Source organism: Dipteris shenzhenensis, chromosome 15, assembly GCF_047967505.1.
Source record: "Dipteris shenzhenensis isolate YYH24624 ecotype China chromosome 15, Dip_SZ_1.0, whole genome shotgun sequence".
Classification (NCBI taxonomy): domain Eukaryota; kingdom Viridiplantae; phylum Streptophyta; class Polypodiopsida; order Gleicheniales; family Dipteridaceae; genus Dipteris; species Dipteris shenzhenensis.
The window spans coordinates 52,056,029-52,078,512 of record NC_141610.1 but is presented as its reverse complement, the minus strand read 5'-3'; the positions used below and the strand labels follow the sequence as shown (position 1 = coordinate 52,078,512).

Here is a 22,484-nt window from a genome sequence, read left to right as displayed (position 1 = left end):
TCCACAAGATGAGGCATCCCATGAAGATTATGCATTTTAAATCATCTCTATGTATGCTCCAGATCTCTCTTTTTATGTCAAGGTACTCAGCCTGGATAGTCCTCCAAAATGAATGAAAATAAACTATTGTGTTTTGTGTGTTTTGTAAACACCTCTGGTCACCTTATGATGTAGGCCATGTGTATGTTTTGCTCCATGGTACCTCCTGCAGACATTGTGTGCATGTACATGCAGGGGAGATAACCATTGGAAGGTCTTTCTGTATCCCTTTTGTTTAACCTTACACCCATGGGAACCCTTGCTAGCATGAGAACCTAGCCATAGATTTATCCTTGACCACCATGAGATGGCATGAGAAACTATGAGACTAGATGTATCCTTGACATAGCCTGAGGCATTCCCTTGAGGGGGGGTTTGTTGGGATATCTCAAGGTGTATGCCTCAGGCACACCTTATGTTTCTATGTGTGAGTGCTAGAGGCACAGTTAGGTGCCCACAAGCACAGTTCGGTGGTGGAAAGCCACATAGGATGATTGAGAGAATCTAGGAGCAGATTGAGGAGATGATTGTGGAGCTCTGAAGTCATCAGTGATGTCAGTGAGCATGTATGAGGTGCCTACTTAAGGACCTCACTCTTCTTCATTCTACAAGCAAGTAATGCAAGTATTCTGAGTTTGTGTCCACTCTTTGCTTTCCTTTCAGTTTTCCAACAGGTATAATTCACAAGAAGAAGAAGATCAAGTCTGATGAGAGAGAGAGAGAGAGAGAGAGAGAGAAAGAGAGAGAGAGAGAGAGAGAGGCAATGTATCCAACTACAATGTTTGGATTTCACTTCCACACCACATACTCCAATCGTATGTGTGCAATTTTACAAGAATATGGATTCGGGTCCTTATCCCCTAATCATCTCACCCGCACATCATTGGCTCAGCCTCACATGCTTAGCTAGACCCACACATCGACTCATGTCTTGCTTCCATTACATGAGATCCCCTCCCAATGCCAACATGTGGCACAACATAATGAGGATGATTGCATTCTCATCTTCGATACATACAAGACTACATGTGTGGAGCACATGTGTATACAAGGCGAATGTTACAAACTTGTATTCTTCTCTTCCCCCTAGAAAAGTCATGCCATGTGGTGTTTATAAAATACATACTACATGCATACTCCTTTTATAGTTAGAGGATTCCAGCACACTAATTTTCCTTCTTTTGCACTCTCTAGACCAAAAACTTATCCCAAAAAATACATGACAATAGTCTCTTGATCATCAAGAGATTTTGAATGAAATTTGTCCATGCTTGAGAAAAAAAGCTTGCCAATAATACTTTCTTGTCTCATTGAAGCCCATGGATGGAAGAAAATACTACCCAAAAAATGGTATAAAATGATTAGCTCCAATTTTGGTTGCCCACTGAGCTTAAAAATGGTTGAAATAAGCTAGTCAACCAAAAGGTTGACCAGCCCATGTAACCTTAGAAAGAGAAGATAAGGGGCCAAAAAATAAATCAGCCACATGTCAACTTTTGGAGGCTTTTTCAACCTTAGCAAAGATAAATTTTCCATACACACACACACACACACACACACACACACACACACACACAAAAATTTGATTAGTAAATGTATCTCACACACACAGACACTTATTTCTTTACACACAAACACACACACACATGAATACTTCCCCAACTATGAATTATTCTTTTGTGTACCCCTGTGAAATCTTTCCTTTACACGTTCTTTTTAACCACCCCACATACCAAGCCCACTAATACCTCCTTTAATCCCTTCTCAACCCATGCACTAATTTGCTCCTTACTCCACTTGTGACTTAAACTTCACTTGTGGCTATTTAAAAACAAATTATAATAATTATCTAAGAATCCATATGGTTGTCTTTATTCCTAGGTAAAGCGATAACATGCCGAGAAAAACAAGCATTACCTGTTTACCCAAATGTAACTATGATGTTCTAATACCTAGTTTGTTTGGATAGTGGCAGGTAAGTGGACCTCATCCTTGGTACCTGGATTTCTTGAGGATTTGACATCTTTTTTCAATATTATGTTTGTTAAACTCAAAATTATTAAAAATTCTTAATTTTGATCGAAATTTTTGCAAACTCTAGTTGCATTTTTCAACTTAGATGTTTCGAACATTTTTTCCTTATATGTTTTCCTTTTTTAACTTTTTATCTAATTGATAGAATTAATTGTATGGCTTAATTATCGATGGGGATTTTAAATCTAAACACACACACACGTGTGTGTCCATGCTTGTATATAGTTGCTTTCTTGTTGCAAAGTTCCCTTGCCCTTTTCTTCCTAAATATAAATTTCCCTGTGTATGTTGTAGATGGCAGAAGAATGCATGTAGGTTAATTCACGTCAATAATTGCTTGGTGTTTGCTATGTATGCAAATGTAAGTCACAAAATGGACTACATTGCAAGAAAAATATTGGAAACATATTGTTCAAGGGAGAACTTTGCAGCAGGTGAGAGAGAGCATTCTATTATGTAGGCTACACGGGAAGTGGTGAAAGTAGGAAGTGCACCAGTGGTGATGTAGATGGCATGCATCAATGGTGACGTACACAAAATGAGGCTAGAGAATGCCAATGTTTATCTTCAAGTTTTGTGTAGAGTAGTGATTCCATTTTCCCCATCTCCAATGAGGTGATGATATGCAATATTTTGGCCCATTCAATCTCGGGCATAACTACCCCAACATATGAAAAACCCAACAATTTTGCCTGCTAGGTGGAGAGTGGGAACTCTAAATTGCTCTTGGCTTTATGGGCGCCTCATGGTGGGGAGGTGGGGACTTTGAACCAAAAAGTTATTTCTTTTCAAAGAAATGAAAATTTTATATTAAAATAAACAAGGAGAATCAGAGCAGCGTCATGGAGTGCATCTCTGTACATGTTGAACCACTAAAAAAATGTCTAAAACCTCCAAAATTAAACTGCACTAAAAGTTGTAACCACACTAAAACACTAGCTTATTTGATTGCGTCTAAATACATTGGATTGCAACATCATAAAACAGGCTCCAAAGCGAGAATTCCATGTCATTAATTTTACCTTTTATCTCCCAATAATGCTTGTTTCCATTTGAAGGTAATTACGTGGATCAGATTGATGAAGGCATCGTCTAATATCTTTCCAACAAGACTCAATGACATATCATTTTATTTGATATCATTCCAAAACAAATGATAGCGATTCGCTAGCTTTGCATGGCAAATGGGACAAAAAGGCGAAATTGCTCTCCATTTTACTATTCATAATCTCTCTTCCTACTTTTCCTATTAAGTAGCTACCTCTCTCGTTACCATTATTAACTAATTAACCTAATGTATTTACAATTGATCTAATCTATTCACAATTAACCTAATATCCTAATGAGGCGAAATTGCTCTCCATTTTACTATTTTTAATCGCTCTTCCTACTTTTCCTATTAACTAGCTACCTCTCTTGTTCCCATTATTAACTAATTAACCTAATATATTTATAATTGATCTAATCTATTCACAATTAACCTAATGTCCTAATAAGCCCCTTCACCTCTGCTCTCCTCTACCTCTCGTTGCCGCTCCTCTGCTCAGCCCCTCGCCTCTCCATGTCCTCTTCCTCATCTGTCTCCTCTCTTTCTCGCCCCTGCCTCTCTCCTCCCGCTCCCTCTCCTCTCCTCAACCCCCCTCTCCTCTCTCCTCTTCCTTGCCCCTACCTTTCTCCTCCCGCTCTCTCCCATCTCCTCAGCCCCCCCTCCCTCCTCTCCTCTTCCTGTGCTCCCTCTCCTCAGCTCCCTCTCCCTCAGCTCAACCCCCTCTCTCCCAATCTTCCCTCCCCCCCTCTATATAGGTGCTTGGAAGTTCTGAAACATCAATCAACCAAAGACTTAGCTTAATTTATTTGCACACCCTTCCCCCCCCCCCCCCAAAAAAAGTGAACTTTTTAATTAATGCCCGCTCTTTATGGACTCGGGGGCCCTATTATGTCCTTGGTTGGAAATCGAATGCAATGAGGCACGATAGATAAGAATTGAGTTTGTTTGATGGAGGTGCTTTCGAAGCATTCTTATCCTGAGGGTCGGTTCACACCACCCGCCGGCCCATCGTGCAAAAAAGAAAAACAGGAGCGTGGTCCTTGTTGGTCCAATCACAAAGTTGGACATGGACGTCCTTTAAAAGAAATGATGTCCGGCATGGAAAGGCCGCCCATGGAATGGGTAGAGGGAAAGAGTCTTGGTGAGAAATGCGCTGATTGGAATTTAGACTTGCGTCGACTATCCCAAAGAGTATCTTCCTTCCACTAGGCCAATCACAAGATGTTGCAATTAATGTGGGACTTCTTTTATACGAACGTATACTTGCTCGTGTGAGTCACACCCCTACCCGACCACCCTTCTATTTCCTTCTCTCCTCCCCGGCGGGGCAGGAGTGAGTATGGAGGTGCTACTTTTTGCCAATCCAACCGAACCATGGCGATATTTTGACCCCAAAAGAGTGTTAGACAATGGGAGGATGAAAAAGGGCGGTTCAAAAGGCAAGGCAATCAGCCAATGAGAGCTAGAACTGGAAAGGTGGCCAATCAAAACATTGGATGAGCGGATCATGCCTCGAATTTGTATGAAAGTCAATCACTGAATTAGTTTAAGCCAAAGCGAGAGCGACAGACAGAGCTTTAACGCTGGATTTCTGTTGTCTTAGTCATCGCCTGAAGCACCGGCAGCTCCCCATGCATTCCGCTCGAGCTTTTAGCTGGACGCTGCTAATGTTGTTACTGTCTCAGATGGATTGTCCATAAATTAGGAACGTTGGATTCATGCAGTATTCGAGAGCCCATCAGCCAAGTAATCGTTCTGCCTTTGCGCTCTGTACATAAAAGCCCCCAGGTTCAATCAGGAATCAGGCCAGTTACAGTCCCCTCCAGGAATGGCTTCCCCTTCCGCTCACCTTGGACAAGCCCTCCGCTCGCTGTCTGTTGCGCGGTCGAATTCTCCTGCGACAATTTGCGATGGTAGAGTAAAGACTGGAGCGCGCTTGGTTCAACGCATTAGTGCACTTGCTTCCGGCCTGCGCAAGATCGGTTTGAAGTGTGGAGACAGAGTTGCTATAGCTGCACTGAATAGGTGCGGCTGGAACCATTCTCCAATCCATCGCATGCTCTGCAAATTGTTTCTTTTGGAGTCCCAGCTGGTTCTGAAACCGTATACACGTCTTATGCAGTGATTGTTATTTGGAATGGCTCTTGGCTGTTCCTTGTGCAGGCGGCATTGTTGCCCCGTTGAACTACAGATGGGTCCGTTTTCTTATCCCTCTAGGCGTCGCATTTGTATAATGTTGTAGCTCTTGTATTGTTGATGGAATAATTTTGCCTGTTGTACATCAGAGTGTCCATGAAGCTTGCGAAGCAATGCACCAAATTGACCCAGCTTTCCTGGTAGTCGATCAACATTGTGCCAATTGGGCCTCCGAAATAAAGCTGACGCTTCCCAATATGTCTGTAGTGACTCTTGGTTGCTCCATCGTGGAAGGTATCCGATCATTGGCCACCGATCCCTCTATTGTGTATATTGTTGAATAAGAACTAAAAAATGTTGGGCTGATTTTCACTGAATTATCTCATGTTATTTCCGTTCAAACAGCGCTGGATACAGAGTCTATCATACAGCTTGGAGACCACAAGTTTCGACTCTTCTGGGCTCCAAATGGGATTGCGCTTATTTGTTTTACGTCAGGTTTCGCATCTGTAACTAGCGCTCATGTGCTTATCTCTAATATTAGCACATACAACTTAGAATGGCTCTTGGTCGCTTCAAGTTACACTGTTCACACTGTTTCTTTCTTGAAGAAGTCACATGCGCTAATTTACTGGTCTTCAAAAATGACAATAAAGCCTCTCTTCCCAAAAGTGGACACCGCAAGTATATCCTTTTTCATCACTGGCACATATAGGACATCTTGACGGCACAAATAAGTCCTATAAACGATGACGGTAAAATCGTCCCAACTCTTTTCTAGAATTTGAAGAATAGTCACCGCAAGACACTCTTTTGCTAACAGGAGCATGCTGTTCTTCCTAGAAGTAATGTGCCTAGTATCAAAGCACCAAACTACATCTGAGGCATCACTCACACTGAGTGAAGCAACCTTATGGTTGGCATCACACCTGGCATCATATTTACAGACCAAAAAGTACATATACACTGACATATATGTATACAAGTTTATAGATATATATAGCACGTTTCTCTTTGAAGCTCCTGAAACGCTTTTCTAGAAACGTTTTTGGTAAATTTGCATGTATGCTTTACTATATATATATATTATGTTTTGTGGTCAGAGTTTTGGCTTTTCTAGCATTTAGATGTCATATGTTTGGGATGATTTATGTAGATGTAAATCTTTATGAATACAAAATATCATTTTCATTTAAAAAAAAGTACTTTTACCTTGGTTAAAATCCCACCTCAACTTGGATGATCTATTTAAACACTCAAAAGAGTATTTCATCTTTTGTGAAATGAAACTAATTTGGGGAATGCACATAGCTCTTTCTGAAAAGACGTGATGTTTTGTTTCTGTTTGAGTGAACACGAAACGTATGCAAAATTTAATTTAGTGTCAGCTAGCCTTTAAGCTTACTTGATCGTTTCCATTTTTTACTAGGAAACCATGTGTTTGTGGAGATCATATTGCCAATTTTGTTTCTGAAGATCTGATGCCTTTAGGTAGTTTGACGTAGTGTGGTTAAGTCTTAATGCACATTTAATTTGTGGCATTGATATAGTTGTAGACCTCTGTGGTTGATTTACTGGATTGTTAATTTTTTTTTCTCCGGGCAGTGATTCATATCGGAGTAGGTATCAATGGTTGTATTGTTATCTGCTGTCAACTTTATGGTGCATATATTTTTCAGACATTTGATTTCGAATCATTGGAAATCGGAAACTCAAACTTGTATTGTAATTCCTTTCAATTGTGTTCTTACCGACAATATTGAAATCATTCAGCAATACTCTTTGGTGACGTATTGATGAATGGTTTTGCAGGGACCACGGGAAAGCCAAAAGGTGCAGCCATATCCCACAACGCACTAATCATACAGTCCCTTGCAAAGATTGCAGTAGTCGACTATTCTTGCAATGATGTAAGCGTACTTCTAATCACTAGTTCTTGTTTACATAGCTAGTGGCCCTTGTTTGCAATAGGCCTACACATCATAGTTACCAAGGAATGCAGTTGCCCCTTCCGAGAGCAGGGGAATGCTGTTCCAGGTTTCCTAGGAGACCCGGATCATACGAAATGTGGATGGGGTCTGGAACGCCAGGGAACATTGTAGGGAACGAGGCATTCCAGCTTGTACTGCCTGGTGCTGCCATGCAGGCATGCTTTTTTGCTGGTAATAGTGCTGTTTCGGCACTGCTACTCATCGCATGCCCTCCTTTTAGCCCTCTCTGGCTCTCTTATTCAGTCCTATCTCCTCTCAGCCCTTCCTCTTATCTCCCCTCACTGCGGGGGATCTTATATAGGTCCTAGATCTGGGTCTGTAGGGCAGGAGAGCCACAAACTAGGTCGGGCCAGTCTGTGGGAAGTTGGTTGGCTCATAAACCAGTCAACTGGCCTGTGAGGCAGCCAAAGGAGGTATATATTTGCTCCTTTTGGTTTCTCATCCAATTGTTCATTCTCCATCTCGAGGGTTTCCAATTCATATTCCTGATGCAAAAGAAGCTCCTTCAATTCTTCCTTTTTCACAGGGACTGCTGTCAATCATGCCCTCAACCACTCTTGGGTTTACCTCCTTTAACCTCGAAAGTACCTCCTTAGAACTTCATCTATGTTCGGTCCCTCATGTTCTTCCTGCATTGTCTGAATTTGCTTCTGGAGATATTTGACTATTTATCTCAAGATTCTGTACTTGTTCATATTCTCTATCAATGGAGTCCTTTGCAGAGCACAGTTTTTCAGTGAGAGGCATCTCTTGGCCAAGATTTAGTCTGGTGGGGGCATTCTTTGTCAATTTTGACAAGTCTTTGTTCAACTGAAACATCTCTGGTGCTTCTGCCACCATTCTTCCTAATGTCTTATGACATTTTGGGATCTCCCTGGTACAGTCTAAGGCAAGCATTTAGGAAAATAAGGTAGACAATGCCCATGAAGATGTGTGTGTGTGTGTGTGTGTGTGAGTGAGTGAGAGAGAGAGAGAGAGAGAGAGAGAGAGAGAGATGTATGAACGTCTATGGGAAGCCTTGCGGGCTTTTGAGATAAGGTACAATAAAAAAAAGTAACTCATGATTACACGACCTCCACCAGCTCCCCTTGGCAAGTGAAATTGGTCGACAAAGTACTGTTCGTGAGGTATTGAAAACCATAACCAAGGTCTTGCCAAGGTTGATTGTCAAGTCTCTCTCCCTACAAAACATATCCAGGGCCTCTAGGTGTCTCTGTAGGTCTTGTGCTGAAGAGAATATGAGGATTATATCATTTGCATACAACAATTTCTGTATCGTCAAATCAGCAAGCAGAGATCCCTCACCCCCTTGGCGGTCACTGAAGGTCGTTATCTCATCAAGATAGAGCCCAAAGAGTGTTGGTAAGATGGGGCACTCTTGCTTCGCTCTGATCGTGCTCTCAATCCAGTTTGATAGATCTCTTGGGGCACGTACTCTCCCTTTGGCTGACTCTTATAGCGTTAACACCCCCCAAATCATGACTCTTGGGCTCTGCATCTCCTGAAGTATCTTAATCATATGGGATCGCGGTACTATATCAAAGGCCTTCTGAAAGTTTACAAAGCAAGTGTAGACTTTCTAGGATCTCGATCTCACCTCCTTGATGATGGCCTATAGAGTGAAGATGTGGTAGAGTGCTGTCTCCGGAACCTAGGCTATCCCAAAGGCCGTTGTCCCTGTGCCTCTATATAGGATCTTCTAGTAGTAACCCATAAATCTTGGCCATTATGTGATCAATCATGTGAGTGCGGTAGTTCCCAGTGCCCATGGGGTCCCTACTTTGTGTATCGGCATGATGGTGGTGGTATTCCAAGCGGGGGAAGCCCGGTATACAACATAATTGAATATTTGCACTGAGATCAGGGCCAAGACGTTCTATCCATGTGCAAAGTGCTCAATTTGTAGCCCTTCATTGTCCTAGGCTCTCCGATTGTGGAGCTGACGCAATGCAGCTCGCATATGAAGAGATGGATGTGGTGGGCTTGGATAGGGAGGACATCTCAGGTAGTGCATGGATCAAGACGTCATAGAGCGATGTCGTGTATGTGTGCTAGGTAGCTGGGTCCGTAATGTGGATAGGTGGCTTCCCATGAGAGAGAAGCCCCATGCAATAGTGGAGTCCCCTCCTCGGAAAGAGCAAATCACATCATCCATCCTATGGGAGACGAAAGCCCACCTCTTATGGCATGTAAGATGGTGTAATATCCGCTGTGCCTTGGACGTCGTTAAGTGCCCCAGAGCCTGCTCATGTATAAGGTGAGATCTAATCTCTCGGCACTGAGTATCAAACCATGGGTTATGGGGGCATCTTCCTAGTTGGGGAACGTGCCGTGAACGAGTCGTAGGGAATGATTTGGTGGCAGCATCCTAAACTATTGATACAAGGGTGGCTTAGGCATGGGCGAGGTCTACATCATCTCCAAAAGAGGTTAGCAGCTCATGAGACAGGTAGCTCACATAGATCGCATCAAGGGCATGATCAAATTGTATCGGGACACATAGATGGGGATAGGAGGATCGCGTCCTATGTCTAGCATGTTAGTCAAGCAAGAGGTCCATTGGAGGTGATTTACCACCTTTGCTCGCATCCGTGGATCAGCCTTGTAAATGGTGGCACACGGAGGCGTGCGCATTGGCGCAAATGTAGATGGATGATGATAGACACCCTTCGTTGCGTAATGTCCTTGGGGCTGCCTGATAGTGTAGGGGATATGGTTGGGAGCCCTCCGGATTCTGTCCAGCACGTAGAGGATGTAGGGGCCAGGGGAGATTCCACTTGGATGGTTGCATGGCTAATAGAGGGAGAAGACGGCTTCTCCATTGACCAAGCCTCCCTAGCATATAGGATTTAGGGCCAGCATGTTCTTAGGATAGAGGCACACAATGCGACTCCTCCCACTTGCCTATGCCATCTGCCTTCTCTACAGGACAGAGTTTGGGATAAGGGTGTCCAGAATCACTGCTTGGAACATCTGGGCCGCTTGCTACAGTTTTGTGATGGGAGGGCATTAGGCTCCCCTTGTAGCCACCCTAGTCGCCATGTGGCAGGATATCATCTATAACGTGCACGCCATATGGGAGTGCAGGACTCTAGGTTCTAGAGCGACTGCCCAAAGGCGGGAGGGTTTTGCAAGGCTTGGCTTGCAGATATCTTTTATATCATTACCACGAGAGGTATTTGCTGGTTGTATATACCTCCTCCCTGGCAGTTAGCTCCTATTCCAGATATTCCCAAGGCAGTGTGCTTGGTTCTCCGGAAATAGGCAGGTTTTTCCTAATAGCGAGTGTGTTTTCTCTCTTTTCCCCATGATCAGTGCCTTGTGGATTGTTGCTTTGGATGGTTGATTCTACAGTAGCAAGTATCACCCCTCCAACGTGGATAATGGCGCAGCTGTTTGAACAGCTTGTTGGAGCAGGAAAGCAGTGTGTTGGAGCAGCTTATTTAGAGTAGAGAATGCTGTTGGTTATGGAGCAAGAACCAGCACGATTTTGAAGAGGCTATTGGAAGGTGATTTGAAGCATGTACTGAAGGTGATTTTGGAGCTGCTGTTGGAGAAGGTACTAAAGGCGATTTGGAGCAGAAAATGGTGTGATTTCTGAGCAGATGTTGGCACAGATCCTGAACAGGTGTTGGCACAGATTCTATAGAAGATGGCGTGATTTTCTTGAGCTGTATGTGACCTTGGAGCTTGGGCTGCTAGCAAGCCGGGCTGAGGGTAGAAAGGAGCTGAATGGTGTGAGCAGGACAACCAGGAAGCAGATTGTTGGCGCGATTCTTGAAGCAGGTTTTGGTGCGATTTTGGGTGGCTTAGGCATGGGCGAGGTCTACATCATCTCCAATGGAGGTCGGTAGCTCATGAGATAGGTGGCTCATATAAAGGGCATTATCAGAGTGTATTTGGACATGGATGGGGACAAGACTCGTCCTATGTTTGGAATGCTAGTTGAGATGCTGAATGGTAGGTAGGAGTGCAACAGGTTCCATTGGAGGCGATTTACTTCTTTTGGTTGCGTCTGTGGACCGGATGGTGGCATACAGAGGCCTGCCCATTGGCTCGTGGTTGGAGCAGATGCGTATGGATGGTAGATGCATTCGTTGTGCAGATAGTGTTGGAGACGATCCCGCATTGTCTTTGGGGCTGCATGATAGCGCAGAGGGTATGGTTGGGAGCCTTCGGGATTCTGTCCAGCATGTAGAGGATGCAGCAAGATTTCACTTGGGTGATGGTAGTGTGGCCGACAGAGGGAGGACACGCCTTCTCCATCAAGCAAGCCTCCTAGCCTACATGATCTAGGGCCATCGCGTTGTTAGGATAGAGTCGTATGATGTGACTCCTCCCACTCGCCTACGCCACCTGCCTTCTCTAGAGGACAGGGTTTGGGAGACGGGTGTCCAGCATCACTACTTGTAACATCTGGGTTGCTCGCTGCAGTTTTGTGATGGAAGGCCATCAGGCCCCCCTGGCAGCCACCCTCCTGGTCACTATTTGGCAGGATATCATCTACAACCTGCACGCCATATGGGAGCGTGGGACTCTAGGTTCTAGAGCAACTGCCCGAAGACGGGAGGGTTTTTGCAAGGCTTGGCTTGCAAGTATCTTTTATATCATTACCGCGAGAGGTATTTGCTGGCTGTATACATCTCCTCCCTGGCAGTTAGTCCTTGTTCCAGAGATCCCCTAGGCAGTGTGCTGGGTTCTCCGGAAAAAGGCAGGTCTTTCCCTATAGCCCGTGTCTTTTTTCTCTTTCCCCCATGACCTGTGCCTTGTGGATTGCTGATTTCTATGTGTTGATTCTCAATTTCTAATAGAAGGATCTTTTCTCTGGAAAAAAGAGAGTACAGCAAGTGTACTATCCTAGCATCTGGCCACAGCAGCAGCAAGTATTACCCCTCCAGCGTGGATAGTGGTGCAGCTGTTTGAGCAGCCTATTGGAGCAGGAAATCGGTGTGTTGGAGTAGCTTATGCAGTCAGTATGAAGTAGGAACTGGCACGATTTTGAAGAGGCTGGTGGAACAGGTGCTGAAGGTGATTTGGAGCATGTACTGAAGGCGATTTTGGAGCTGCTGTTGGAGAAGGTACTGAAGGTGATTTGGAGCAGAAAATGGCGCGATTTCTGAGCAGATGTTGGCACAGATCCTGAGCAGGTGTTGGCACAGATTCTGGAGCAGGGCTGTACATGACCTTGGCACTTGGGCTGCTAGCAGGTGGGGCTGAGGGTAGAAAGGAGCTGAATGGTGCGACCAGGATGATCAGGACGACCAGGAAGCAGCTTGTTGGTGGGATTCTTGAAACAGGTTTTGACGTGATTTTGGAGCAGCTTCTTGGCGCGAGACTATCACAGGTGCTGAGGGGGCTGAAGGGAGGCGGGTGGGCTGAGAGAGAGAGAGAGAGAGAGAGAGAGAGAGAGAGAGAGTAATGGCTGCTCTTTAATATATGCAGGTTTATCTTCACACTTCACCTTTGTGTCATATTGGTGGAATTTCATCGGCTCATGCCATGATAATGGCAGGAGGGTGCCATGTTTTCCAGCCGAAATTCCAAACTCTAGAGGTGGTTGAAGCAATAAGACAATATAAAGTTACAGCCATGATTACTGTACCAGCCATGCTAAAAGACCTTACGTCCTTCATCTCATTGAGGTGATGAGTTAACGTTCCCTTAAAAAAAAAATTCTTCTTTTGAGAGCGTTGTTATTTCATCACTTTGACACCCTCAGATAGGAAGGAGTTCTGCTTGTGGCTTCCATATGTGTAAACCCTGCTTTCTGTAAAACATGGCCTACACGAGGACACAATCTAAATGTGCAAATCCTATCCATAGTATTATATCAAAGTGAACGAAGAAGCTGCGTACATAACTATGTTTTTTGTAATGTCTCTATCATATGTTCTTTTTACAATTCCTATAGTGTACTCTTTCCCGAAAGGTAATGATATATTGTAAGATAGCAGGTCTTATAAAGGTAAATAAGAGAGCTGTTGACCTATATTTTATGCCTCTTTTGGCTTATCTAGCATAATTAGAAGGTATACAAAAACCTTTAGGGAGATATGTAAGGGTACCTTTTAGCATCACCTTCTCACTTTATTTATAGCGATGCTTGTATGTAGTGGTTAGTTAGGTGGCATGGCGAGACTTTGTAGTTAGTTTTCCTAGGCATCACGCATCATGATCTAACAGAGCTATCTTCATTTAGGGTTTCATGCTCAGATGGGCGATTGTACTCACCACCGCAAGTTGAGGTGCTTGTTCTCTCAGGAAAAGATCATCGACAAGGGATGATGATAGAGAAAATGGCACAAGGCAAGATCGTCCACATGGACAGGTAGACCTAGGATCCAACTCATTCACCCAAGAGGTCAAAAGGCTACAGTTCACTAGCTACACATTGCAGATCAGCCTCAGAGAGAGACATATCAAATCTATCGCATGCTGCTTCCCCGACTCAAGAGTGTGTGAAAGAGACACACAAGACAAGACGAGTCTATCTGTATGTACTTTTTTAAGGTTTATAGTATCCCTCATGACATGCTATTTGCCACATGGTAGGTTAAAAAAACATACTGACCCTTTCATTGTATCTGCAACTACCCTAGCTGACCATTGGCTGTTCCAAAAACTGTCTCTCAAGTACTTCAACATAAGTGTTAATTTTTAAGACTCTCCCTTAATGCTTAGTTTCATATCCTATAGCCCAAGTGTAGTCTTGCACCACTCAAACTGCTTGCCTCCCATTGGCTTTGCGAAGATATTAACTAGCTCTTGACTAGTGGTGCAAAAATGAGATCCACTTCTGTTGTTTCTTTTCCCTTATGAAGTGATACTGCACTTCAATGTGTTTCATCTTGAAGTGATATTGCACTTCAATGTGTTTCATGTGGACATAAAACACTAGACTTTTAGCAAGGCACACGCAGCTTCTATTATCACATGACATTTTCAGTTTTTGCATCCCAATTTCCCTACGTAGAAGCCTCATCCATACGGCTTAACATATACTTATGCTTGCTACTTCATACTTTCTCCCAGTAGAAGATAATGAGCTGTTTGTTGGCTTTTACAACTGGAAGTTACTCCGCTTGAACCCAATGTTCTCCCCCTCTGTCAAAGATGGGGAGGCTGTTGGGTGTTTCTTACTAAGCCATGAAACAACACCTTGTTGTTGAGCGTCTAGTGGCCCAATGGCATGCCCAATCTAGATCACATAATCCAAACAGCTCCACACCTATGCTATACATGATTCGGTATGTGTGTGCACCTTTCAAGTAGCTGAGTCCTCGTAACCTTGCTTTCCAGTGATTTTCCCTTGGTTTCAAGATTATTATCAGAATAGTCCAATGGCAAAAGAATAGTCTGGTTAGGTAGAGTAAGCTTCCAACCATTTGCCAATACCTTCATCTCTCTCTCTCTCTCTCTCTCTCTCTCTCTCTCTCTCTCTACATATATATATATATATATATATATAGTATCACACAGTCATACTTCTCTTGTGATATGAGAATATTATCATGTCTATGCTTGACCTCTATGCCAAGGAAGTAGTGGACAACATACAGAAACTCTCAGCTGTTTGTACTATTTTCTGTCCAGCATGCAGCCTGAGGCAAGCAAAATTTACAATTTTTATAAGAAATTTCTGCATTTATTGCATATTCAGACCTGCTTATGCATAAAAACTATTTCCTCCACAAGATAGAGATTGGATGTCAGCAGCCCTTCCCCTAAATCTTTCTGCACATATTTAGAATGTTTGTTTTTCAGGGAGGGATTTATTCGAGGTGATGTCTGATTCCCCTAAGACTGCCTCTTCTGTTTTGGTGACTAGCCCCATATCCCTTAGTTATAGAAGGATTTTGCTTATTCCATTTTAATCCAGTCGAGAAAGACAAGAGAACCACCTCCATCTTCATCAGATTCCCTAGACCTCCTATTCCAGAGCACCACCGATTACACTTTTAATTGATGTGCCAAGTTTGGATTCATTAATATTTACACCCCCAACAATAGGGGGAAAATGATCCTATTATGGAAGGAGTTACTCTCTTTGGCCACCTGTTTTGGTTCCATGTGGTGGAGTTTCCCACAGCTGAAAGAGAGGAAAGGGAAGGTGGCATTCATTCTCTTAAGAGAGCTGCTTGGGATGCATTGATTTTTCAGTTTCAGCATTTGTTGGCTTGATGATATCTTTCATGCTGATCACCCATCTTATTTGGGAGACCATTACATGCTTGGGTTCACGATCGCCTTGCATATGGGCTTATTAGCAGCACTTCTGGAACGAAGGACCATGCAAGTGAGTCTTTTCGGAGGGGTAGAGTCTATAAAAACCTTTTCTTCGCTTTTGGTCTTTGCATGGCCAAAAAAGTGTTTTCAAGTTGATTGACTTTGAGGATATTTTGCAATCAGATCCAAAGACCGTCTTGCAGATTGCTACAGATTACTATGAATACACTTGATACAGATAATGCTAGAATGAGGGCTTGGCAAACTGTTTCCTTGTTGGTGACTCCAAATATGAAGATCTCATTTAATGCACTTTTTACCAATACAACATTGAGGACTGCTTTATCTGCTTTGCTTAAGGGCAAATGCTATGTTTTTGGACATCTTTGTACAAGCCCTCTATCACTCCTCCTGCTCACTATGCTTCTGCCCTCCCTCTCCCTCGCCATAGCTTCCTTCTGCCCCTCTTCTCTTCTCCCGCTCCCTTTCCACCTTGTCCCTCGCCCCTTTTGCTCCCTATCCACCCTGTTCTAGTTCGTTTCCCAGGCGCCTTTGTGCATTTGCAGGTCGTCATTGCCTGTTTTGCAGATCGCGTTGGAGCTGGATCTCGCTGGAGTTTGTCTGCACCAGTTTGGGGACAGATAGTTCTAGAGTTCACAAAATGAACCAGTAGGAGGGAAGGAAAAGCAATGGAAGAGGGGCACGGTGGAAGAAGTGGCTGAGCGGCCCAAACAGCCAGTGCAAGGGTTCTGTTGATCATGAACCTCCACATGTCGCAACAGAATATGTTTCTCCAAAAACCACTCCTTTCCATCCAAGCCAATCTGGTTCACAGGCCACCCCAACCTAAAGGAGAAAAGTCTGAAGCCTCCTATCGAGCAACCATATGACCTGACTCTAACAAGATGCTTCATATAGACTGGAATGCCCCATGCACTTGCAACACTCATCTCACTTTTGACAAAACACGGTGGATCGCTCTAGAGTGAATATACACTATTGGTTTCCACTTTTTAACTTTTAAGGGATCCCTAATTCTCTTGATCATGGGGGATGATGCATCTACTCATCAATCTCATAGGCTGCTTTGGCCTTTTATCTTTCTTTTTTGGACCTGACAGAATGCCTCAACAAATGATATATATATATATAGAGAGAGAGAGAGAGAGAGAGAGAGAGAGAGATCATAGTACATGTCCACTATAAACCTAAGCAGCCATCCTGGCATCATCATCTTCATGTGGAGACACAGTCTGATCCAATACAATACAATAGGCATATAAAACATCAAGATGCACTCGATTGCAGACTAGGCAGTGCAGGTAGGAAGCCAGTAATGGATTGCTGTCTGCTCTTTGGATGAGTAACCTGTCGTGCCCTGAAAATAGAACCCCCAAGTATGTGTATGATGAAATGATCTCAACTGATGCCCTGTCAAAAGTAAACTGCTCTCAGTGTGCGGCTGCTTTGGAGGTGTTGAAGATCATAACCTTGGTTTTACCCAGGTTGACCCTCAAGTCACGAGACTCGCAAAATACTAGTAGTGCATCTAGATGTCTCTGGAGCCCCTCAGTGGACGAGGATAATAGCACCACATCATCAGCGCACAAAAGGATATGGAGCAAGCAACCAGCGAGAGAACAACCAGCACCTCCGAGTGTCCTCATAAAAGACTCAAGCTCGTCTATGTAGAGGCCAAACAAGGTCGGTGAGAGTGGACAACCTTGTTTGACCCCAATGGTGCTCAGGATCTCATCTTTCCATCCACCCCCTATCTGAACCCTGCCAGAAACCCTCTCAAAGTGCCATAACAGCCCAAACTATCTCTGGCCCATACCTTAGCTACTGTAACCTCCTGATGAGGCATGCTCAAGGTACTGTATCAAAGGCTTTGCGGAAATCCGCAAAGCAATAATACACCCTCTGTCTCCATGTCTTGGCCTCCTTTGTGACACTCGTGAGTGTGAGGATATGATCCGTGGTCCCGCGGTTACGTCGAAAGCCTTCCTGTCCATTTGCTCTGATTCCCTACATCTTTGCATAGCTACTAATCTCCATATCTAGCACTGAAGCATATATCTTGGACATGACATGCCCGATCATAATGGTCTTGTAGTTACTTGGATCCATGGGATCCCCATAATGGTCCCGCGGTTACGTTGAAAGCCTTTCTATCCATCTGCTCTGAGTCCCTGCATCTTTGCATAGGTACTGACCTCCATATCTAGCACTGAAGCATATATCTTGGACATGACATGCCCGATCATAATGGTCCTGTAGTTACTTGGATCCATGGGATCCCCTGCCTTGTGGATAGGTGTGATAGTGTTGAGGGTCTAAGTGTGTGGGAAGCCGAGATAGAATACTTCATTAAATAGCTCTGCCAGGATAGGGGCTAGGACCGCCGTTTAAGAAACCATTGCCAAAAGTCTTTAAAATTATTATCGAAAAGGATGTTCAGTAATTTCTCCTCACTTTGGCAAGCAAAGTTTCGTTACTACCACCTATTACATGGCACAAGACCTAAAGGCTATGGAAGGTTAGAACGCGTGGTGTACGAGTCTTGAAGCGTTTAACAAGAGGCTGCTCTCTATTGGGATCTCTCCCCACTCGCCATGCTCCCACAATAGCATGGTCTGGAACCCCTAGTGTGGTTGCCACCAAGGTGGTCGCGTCACTCATTGGTGCAGTCTCTTTCTGTGGGATCCCTCTGGCTCTGATATTGAGAGCCTTGGTGGCTGCTCCAAAAGGGTAGCCAAAACAGTTCCCTTTGTGGGTTCCCGCTTCACCACATCTACCCATTTGGATGTCTCTGCTATGGCCGACTGCATGATGGCTCTCTGAGCCTCCACGGCTGCTGCAGGTGTACCCTCCGAGGCCACGCTCAAGGAAGAAACTCCTTCTTGAGCTCCACGATGTCCTGTCTGAGGTCCTGAATGAGACTGGGCTGCTGTTGAATAATAGTCGCCTGCTAAAGGGCAGGATTGGAGGAGGGGCGACAGAGGTGGGAGAGGCCTAGGCGGAAGGGCAATTGGAGGCGGGAGGCCTAGGTGGGGGGTGGAGCAGGGAGGCCTAGGCGGAGGCGGGAGGCCTAGGCAGGATGGAGTAGGGAGGCGGAGGCTTGACGGGAGGGCGGTGCAGCAAGGAGTGTGCAGAAGGCTGAAACGGGATGGAGGGAGGGAGGTCGGAGCAGGGAGGCTGGAGGCGGAGCAGCAAGGAGACGAGGGGGAGCAGTAGCAGCACAGGAGGGGGGAGCAGCTCGCTGAGCTGCAGCAGCCGCACGGGTGGAGGGCGAGGCAGCAGCAGCGCGGGCGGAGCAGGAAGTGGAGCGGAGCAAGCAGGACGGGAGCGGAGCAGGGAGGGAGGGCTTACATTTTATCTCCACTTCAATTTGTGCGCTTGCATACACAATAAGAGCAAACGGGGAAAAGCCAAATGGTGACACAAATTTAGAGAGAAGCATAGGGAAATCACAATTAACGTGAGTTCAAGTATTGTTGTAAAGTGATGTTTGATTTTTTAAACCATTTGTGGTTTTCAAATTGTAGAATGACTCAGCCCACAAATATTAAAGAAAATCCATCCTGCTATAGAGTGAGTGCTATGCGGAAGAATGCACATTAATTATCTGCTTTTATGCGTCAGTTGTAAAGAATCTTTACGAGATATCTGATCATTGGGACATTAGCCATAGCTGTTAGACATTTATATATTTGTCTAGCATGTTCTAAGCATGGATTGATACTTCTCCTTTTCAGGGGTGAAGACCGATTAAAATCATCCTTAGCTTCTATAAGGACAATACTTAATGGTGCTGGAAGTCTCTCCTTGGAAGTTCTCAAGAGGACAGTTGAATGTTTTCCTGCAGCCCGAATTCTCTCTGCTTATGGTGAGTCAAATTAAAATCAAACTGCATTACTTACTGAGGAAGCATTTTTTGTCTTGATTTTCCTTCTTGAGCAAGCAAACCATGAGTTTGTATGCCTTTTTCAAAGCCTGCCAGGTAAATGTGTACGAGTGGCAAAATGATTGATGTTTGACTTTCTTGTGTGTTTGTGAGTTAGGAATGACTGAGGCATGCTCTTCACTGTCATTTTTGGTCTGTCACGATCCCCAATGGGAAACAAATCAAGGATATGATAGCAGAAGAATTTCGGAAACTGCATTGAATGAAACGAATGGTGTTGATACCACTTGCCACCTTGGAGGAATTTGCATTGGCAAGTCTGCTCCGCATGTAGAGATGACTGTAGGACACAAATCTTGCTTGGAATCAGAAGGACGCCATGTTTACGAGGAGGGAAATGTTCTAGTTAGAGGTCCCCAAATGATGGAGAATTATTGGGGTTCAGCTGAGAATGCATTTGTTAAGGATGGATGGTTTGATACTGGGGATGTGGGCTGGATGGATGATCTGGGCAGGCTATGGCTGCTTGGTCGTAGGAAGGATGTCATCAAAAGTGGCGGAGAGAATGTTTATTGTTGTGAGGTATTCTCTGCAGCTATTTTCCTTCCTTCATTGTTTGATCTGTTTGATAAGCACTACGGTGTGCAAGGCATTTTGTGAGTTTCTATTTGCATTAAAGTTGGTCAAGAGGCTTCTGGCATTTGCTGTTTGCATTTGTAAGCAGAAATGTCTATGATGTATCATGGAGTAGTTTGGAAACCCTGCTTGTGTTAGTTTTTTCGTTTCCTAGCACAGTACTAAACAGTTAAGCTTGGTCGTAGGAAGGATGTCATAAAAAGTGGCGGAGAGAATGTTTATTGTTGTGAGGTATTCTCTGCAGCTCTTTTCCTTCCTTCATTGTTTGATCTGTTTGATGAGCACTACGGTGTGCAAGGCATTCTGTGAGTTTCTATTTGGTCAAGAGGCTTCTGGCATTTGCTGTTTGCATCCGTAAGCAGAAATCTCTATTTTGTATCATGGAGTAGTTTGGAAACCCTGCTTGTGTCAGTTTTTTCGTTTCCTAGCACAGTACTAAACAGTTAAGCATGTAAGCTTACTGTCCACTACATTTCAGGAGTTTTTTGGGGGTGTTGATTCCCTTGAAGCTTCACTTATAACTGAGCCCTTGCAAAGCCCATCCAGATTTCTGAAACCAGGGATCTACACAAAATCAGTTTTAAAAGGTGCTTTCCATCATTTCTTTGTGTTTCCTCTCGGGCAATTCCCACCCCACTCGCTTTGATTTCCCAGCCTCGACTCCTTTTCCTCCACCTCCTTATGAAGAATTCCAGTGATTTACCATCTCATCCCCATCTCCCTTCTTGGTAGGGTCCCTTTTCCTTAAAAGTCCTGAGGTTGTTCAGCAATCACCTCTAATTTAAAAAAAAAAATGCGCATTCCTTCTTGTCATTCTTTCAAATTTTGTCTTGCTATCTTTCCTTCTTTTCTTGATTCTTTTGCATGTTCTATGATAAACTTATACTTCCTCTAATGCTGAAGCACTGCCAAAAGTACAGATGTGAGCCTTCCGCTCATTCCTCTACCTGATTTGGGCCATTGTGCCTCTTACACGGTCCGTCCTTAAAAGTTCATAAATAGATGCCCTTTTCTTGTCCGTTTAGATTCTTGCTGTCAATGCTCCTCTTCTTCTTGTTTGCTCCCTTTGTCTGCAGAGATTAAAGGGTGTAGTTGATTATAAAGTGTTAAGGAGTACCTTGTGCATCCCACACAGGATAGAGATGGAATAATACTGCTAATGCCTGAGGTTCGTTTTGGGGTCAGATTTAACTTGAATGCAGAGGCAGGCAAATTTCTCATTTCTGACAAGTGTCAATAAATCAGTGTCAGATTTGTTGGTGGGGAGAGAGAGAGAGAGAGAGAGAGAGAGAGAGAGAGACTGACAAGCTCTTTTATAGGTTGAGAGCATTCTATTAAGGCACCCTGCTATCTCAGCTGCAGCAGTGGTGGGGGTTCATGATTCTCGATTGGACGAGAAGGTTGGAGCCTTACTTTTGCTAAAAGAAGGATGGAAGTGGGAAGAGGATCTGGGAACAGGCATTCATTTTGAATATGTGAAAGCTTTCAGTGAAGAGAGGGTGTTGTCTCCCAGCTTATTGAGTTCATATTGTAGGCAACAAGGCTTGTCCAGGTGCCTGCTTTTTTGGAAAATGAGATCGGTACTGCATTTTATTAAAGCGGTTTTCCAATATGGCTTGGATTGATGTGTAAAATTTTAAAATAATGCAGATATAAAGTGCCAAAGATATGGCGTCGAAAAACAGAGCCCTTTCCTGTAACATCTACTGGAAAGGTGAGAAAAGATTTGCTGCGGGAAGAGTTGACTGCATATTGTATAAATCAATCAGTCGTTCAGGCATCTGGGTTCAGATACAGCAAGTTATGAGCAGAAGATGCCAGAAGTACTGCTCATTTTCCAGCATTCAGTATTATTCACCAATTTTGTTTCACAGCAAGTTATGAGCAGAAGATGCCAGAAGTACTGCTCATTTTCCAGCATTCAGTATTATTCACCAATTTTGTTTCATATTTCTCAGGTAAAATATCTGTATCATCCGTTCATCACTGTTTTAAAATTCATTACCAAATCTATTCTGACAAACAGCATAACATAAATAAAAAATAAGGGGTGCAATCTTACCAAAAAGCTTGTCACTCTTAGGCTCAAATAGCCAACAACAGACCTCTTTTAGCTCCCCAAGCTTCTCATCACAAAGAATCGCCGGGCCACAGCCCACTCAGAAGATATTTGGCTAAAATCATACCGAAGAAGAAAATCTTTCATAATCCACGAGTCGACCAGACAGGACATGTACAACAGAATTTGTTTACTTCGTTGCACAGAGGCATCTAGTATTTATTTAGTAGAGCTTTTCTCTTGTAGGACTTCCACTAGAAATTTTGATTGTGGCAGCAGCCAAAGTTTGTAAAACGATCTCTGGCAGACCATAGCTGTGTCAAGGGTCCCCCAACTTTTGCTGCAAGACCTAAGGATTGCACATGCACAACCGAATTTGTTTACTTCGTTGCACGGGGCATCTAGCGT

At 43.9% G+C, this 22,484-nt stretch overlaps 1 protein-coding gene across 4 annotated transcripts; it reads left to right on the top strand.

Moving 5' to 3' along the window:
• The first annotated feature begins 4,702 nt into the window (after positions 1-4,702).
• Positions 4,703-21,882, top strand: AAE14 (acyl-activating enzyme 14). 4 transcript variants are annotated; one of them, XM_087385797.1, is made up of 11 exons: positions 4,703-4,901; positions 4,938-5,146; positions 5,244-5,316; positions 5,407-5,551; positions 5,663-5,755; positions 7,070-7,167; positions 12,691-12,890; positions 19,233-19,363; positions 19,539-19,963; positions 21,337-21,569; positions 21,668-21,882. In XM_087385797.1, exons 2-11 carry the CDS (start codon positions 4,950-4,952, stop codon positions 21,822-21,824), a joined length of 1,752 nt encoding a protein of 583 aa, XP_087241923.1. In that variant the 5' UTR covers positions 4,703-4,901; positions 4,938-4,949; the 3' UTR covers positions 21,825-21,882. The 4 variants fall into 4 exon arrangements, with proteins under 4 accessions (XP_087241923.1, XP_087241925.1, XP_087241926.1 ...); XM_087385799.1 differs by lacking the exon at positions 21,668-21,882 and adding an exon at positions 20,203-20,248 and having other exon boundaries at positions 21,337-21,471; XM_087385800.1 differs by lacking the exon at positions 21,668-21,882 and adding an exon at positions 20,203-20,248 and having other exon boundaries at positions 21,374-21,442.
• The last annotated feature ends 602 nt before the right edge of the window (positions 21,883-22,484 follow it).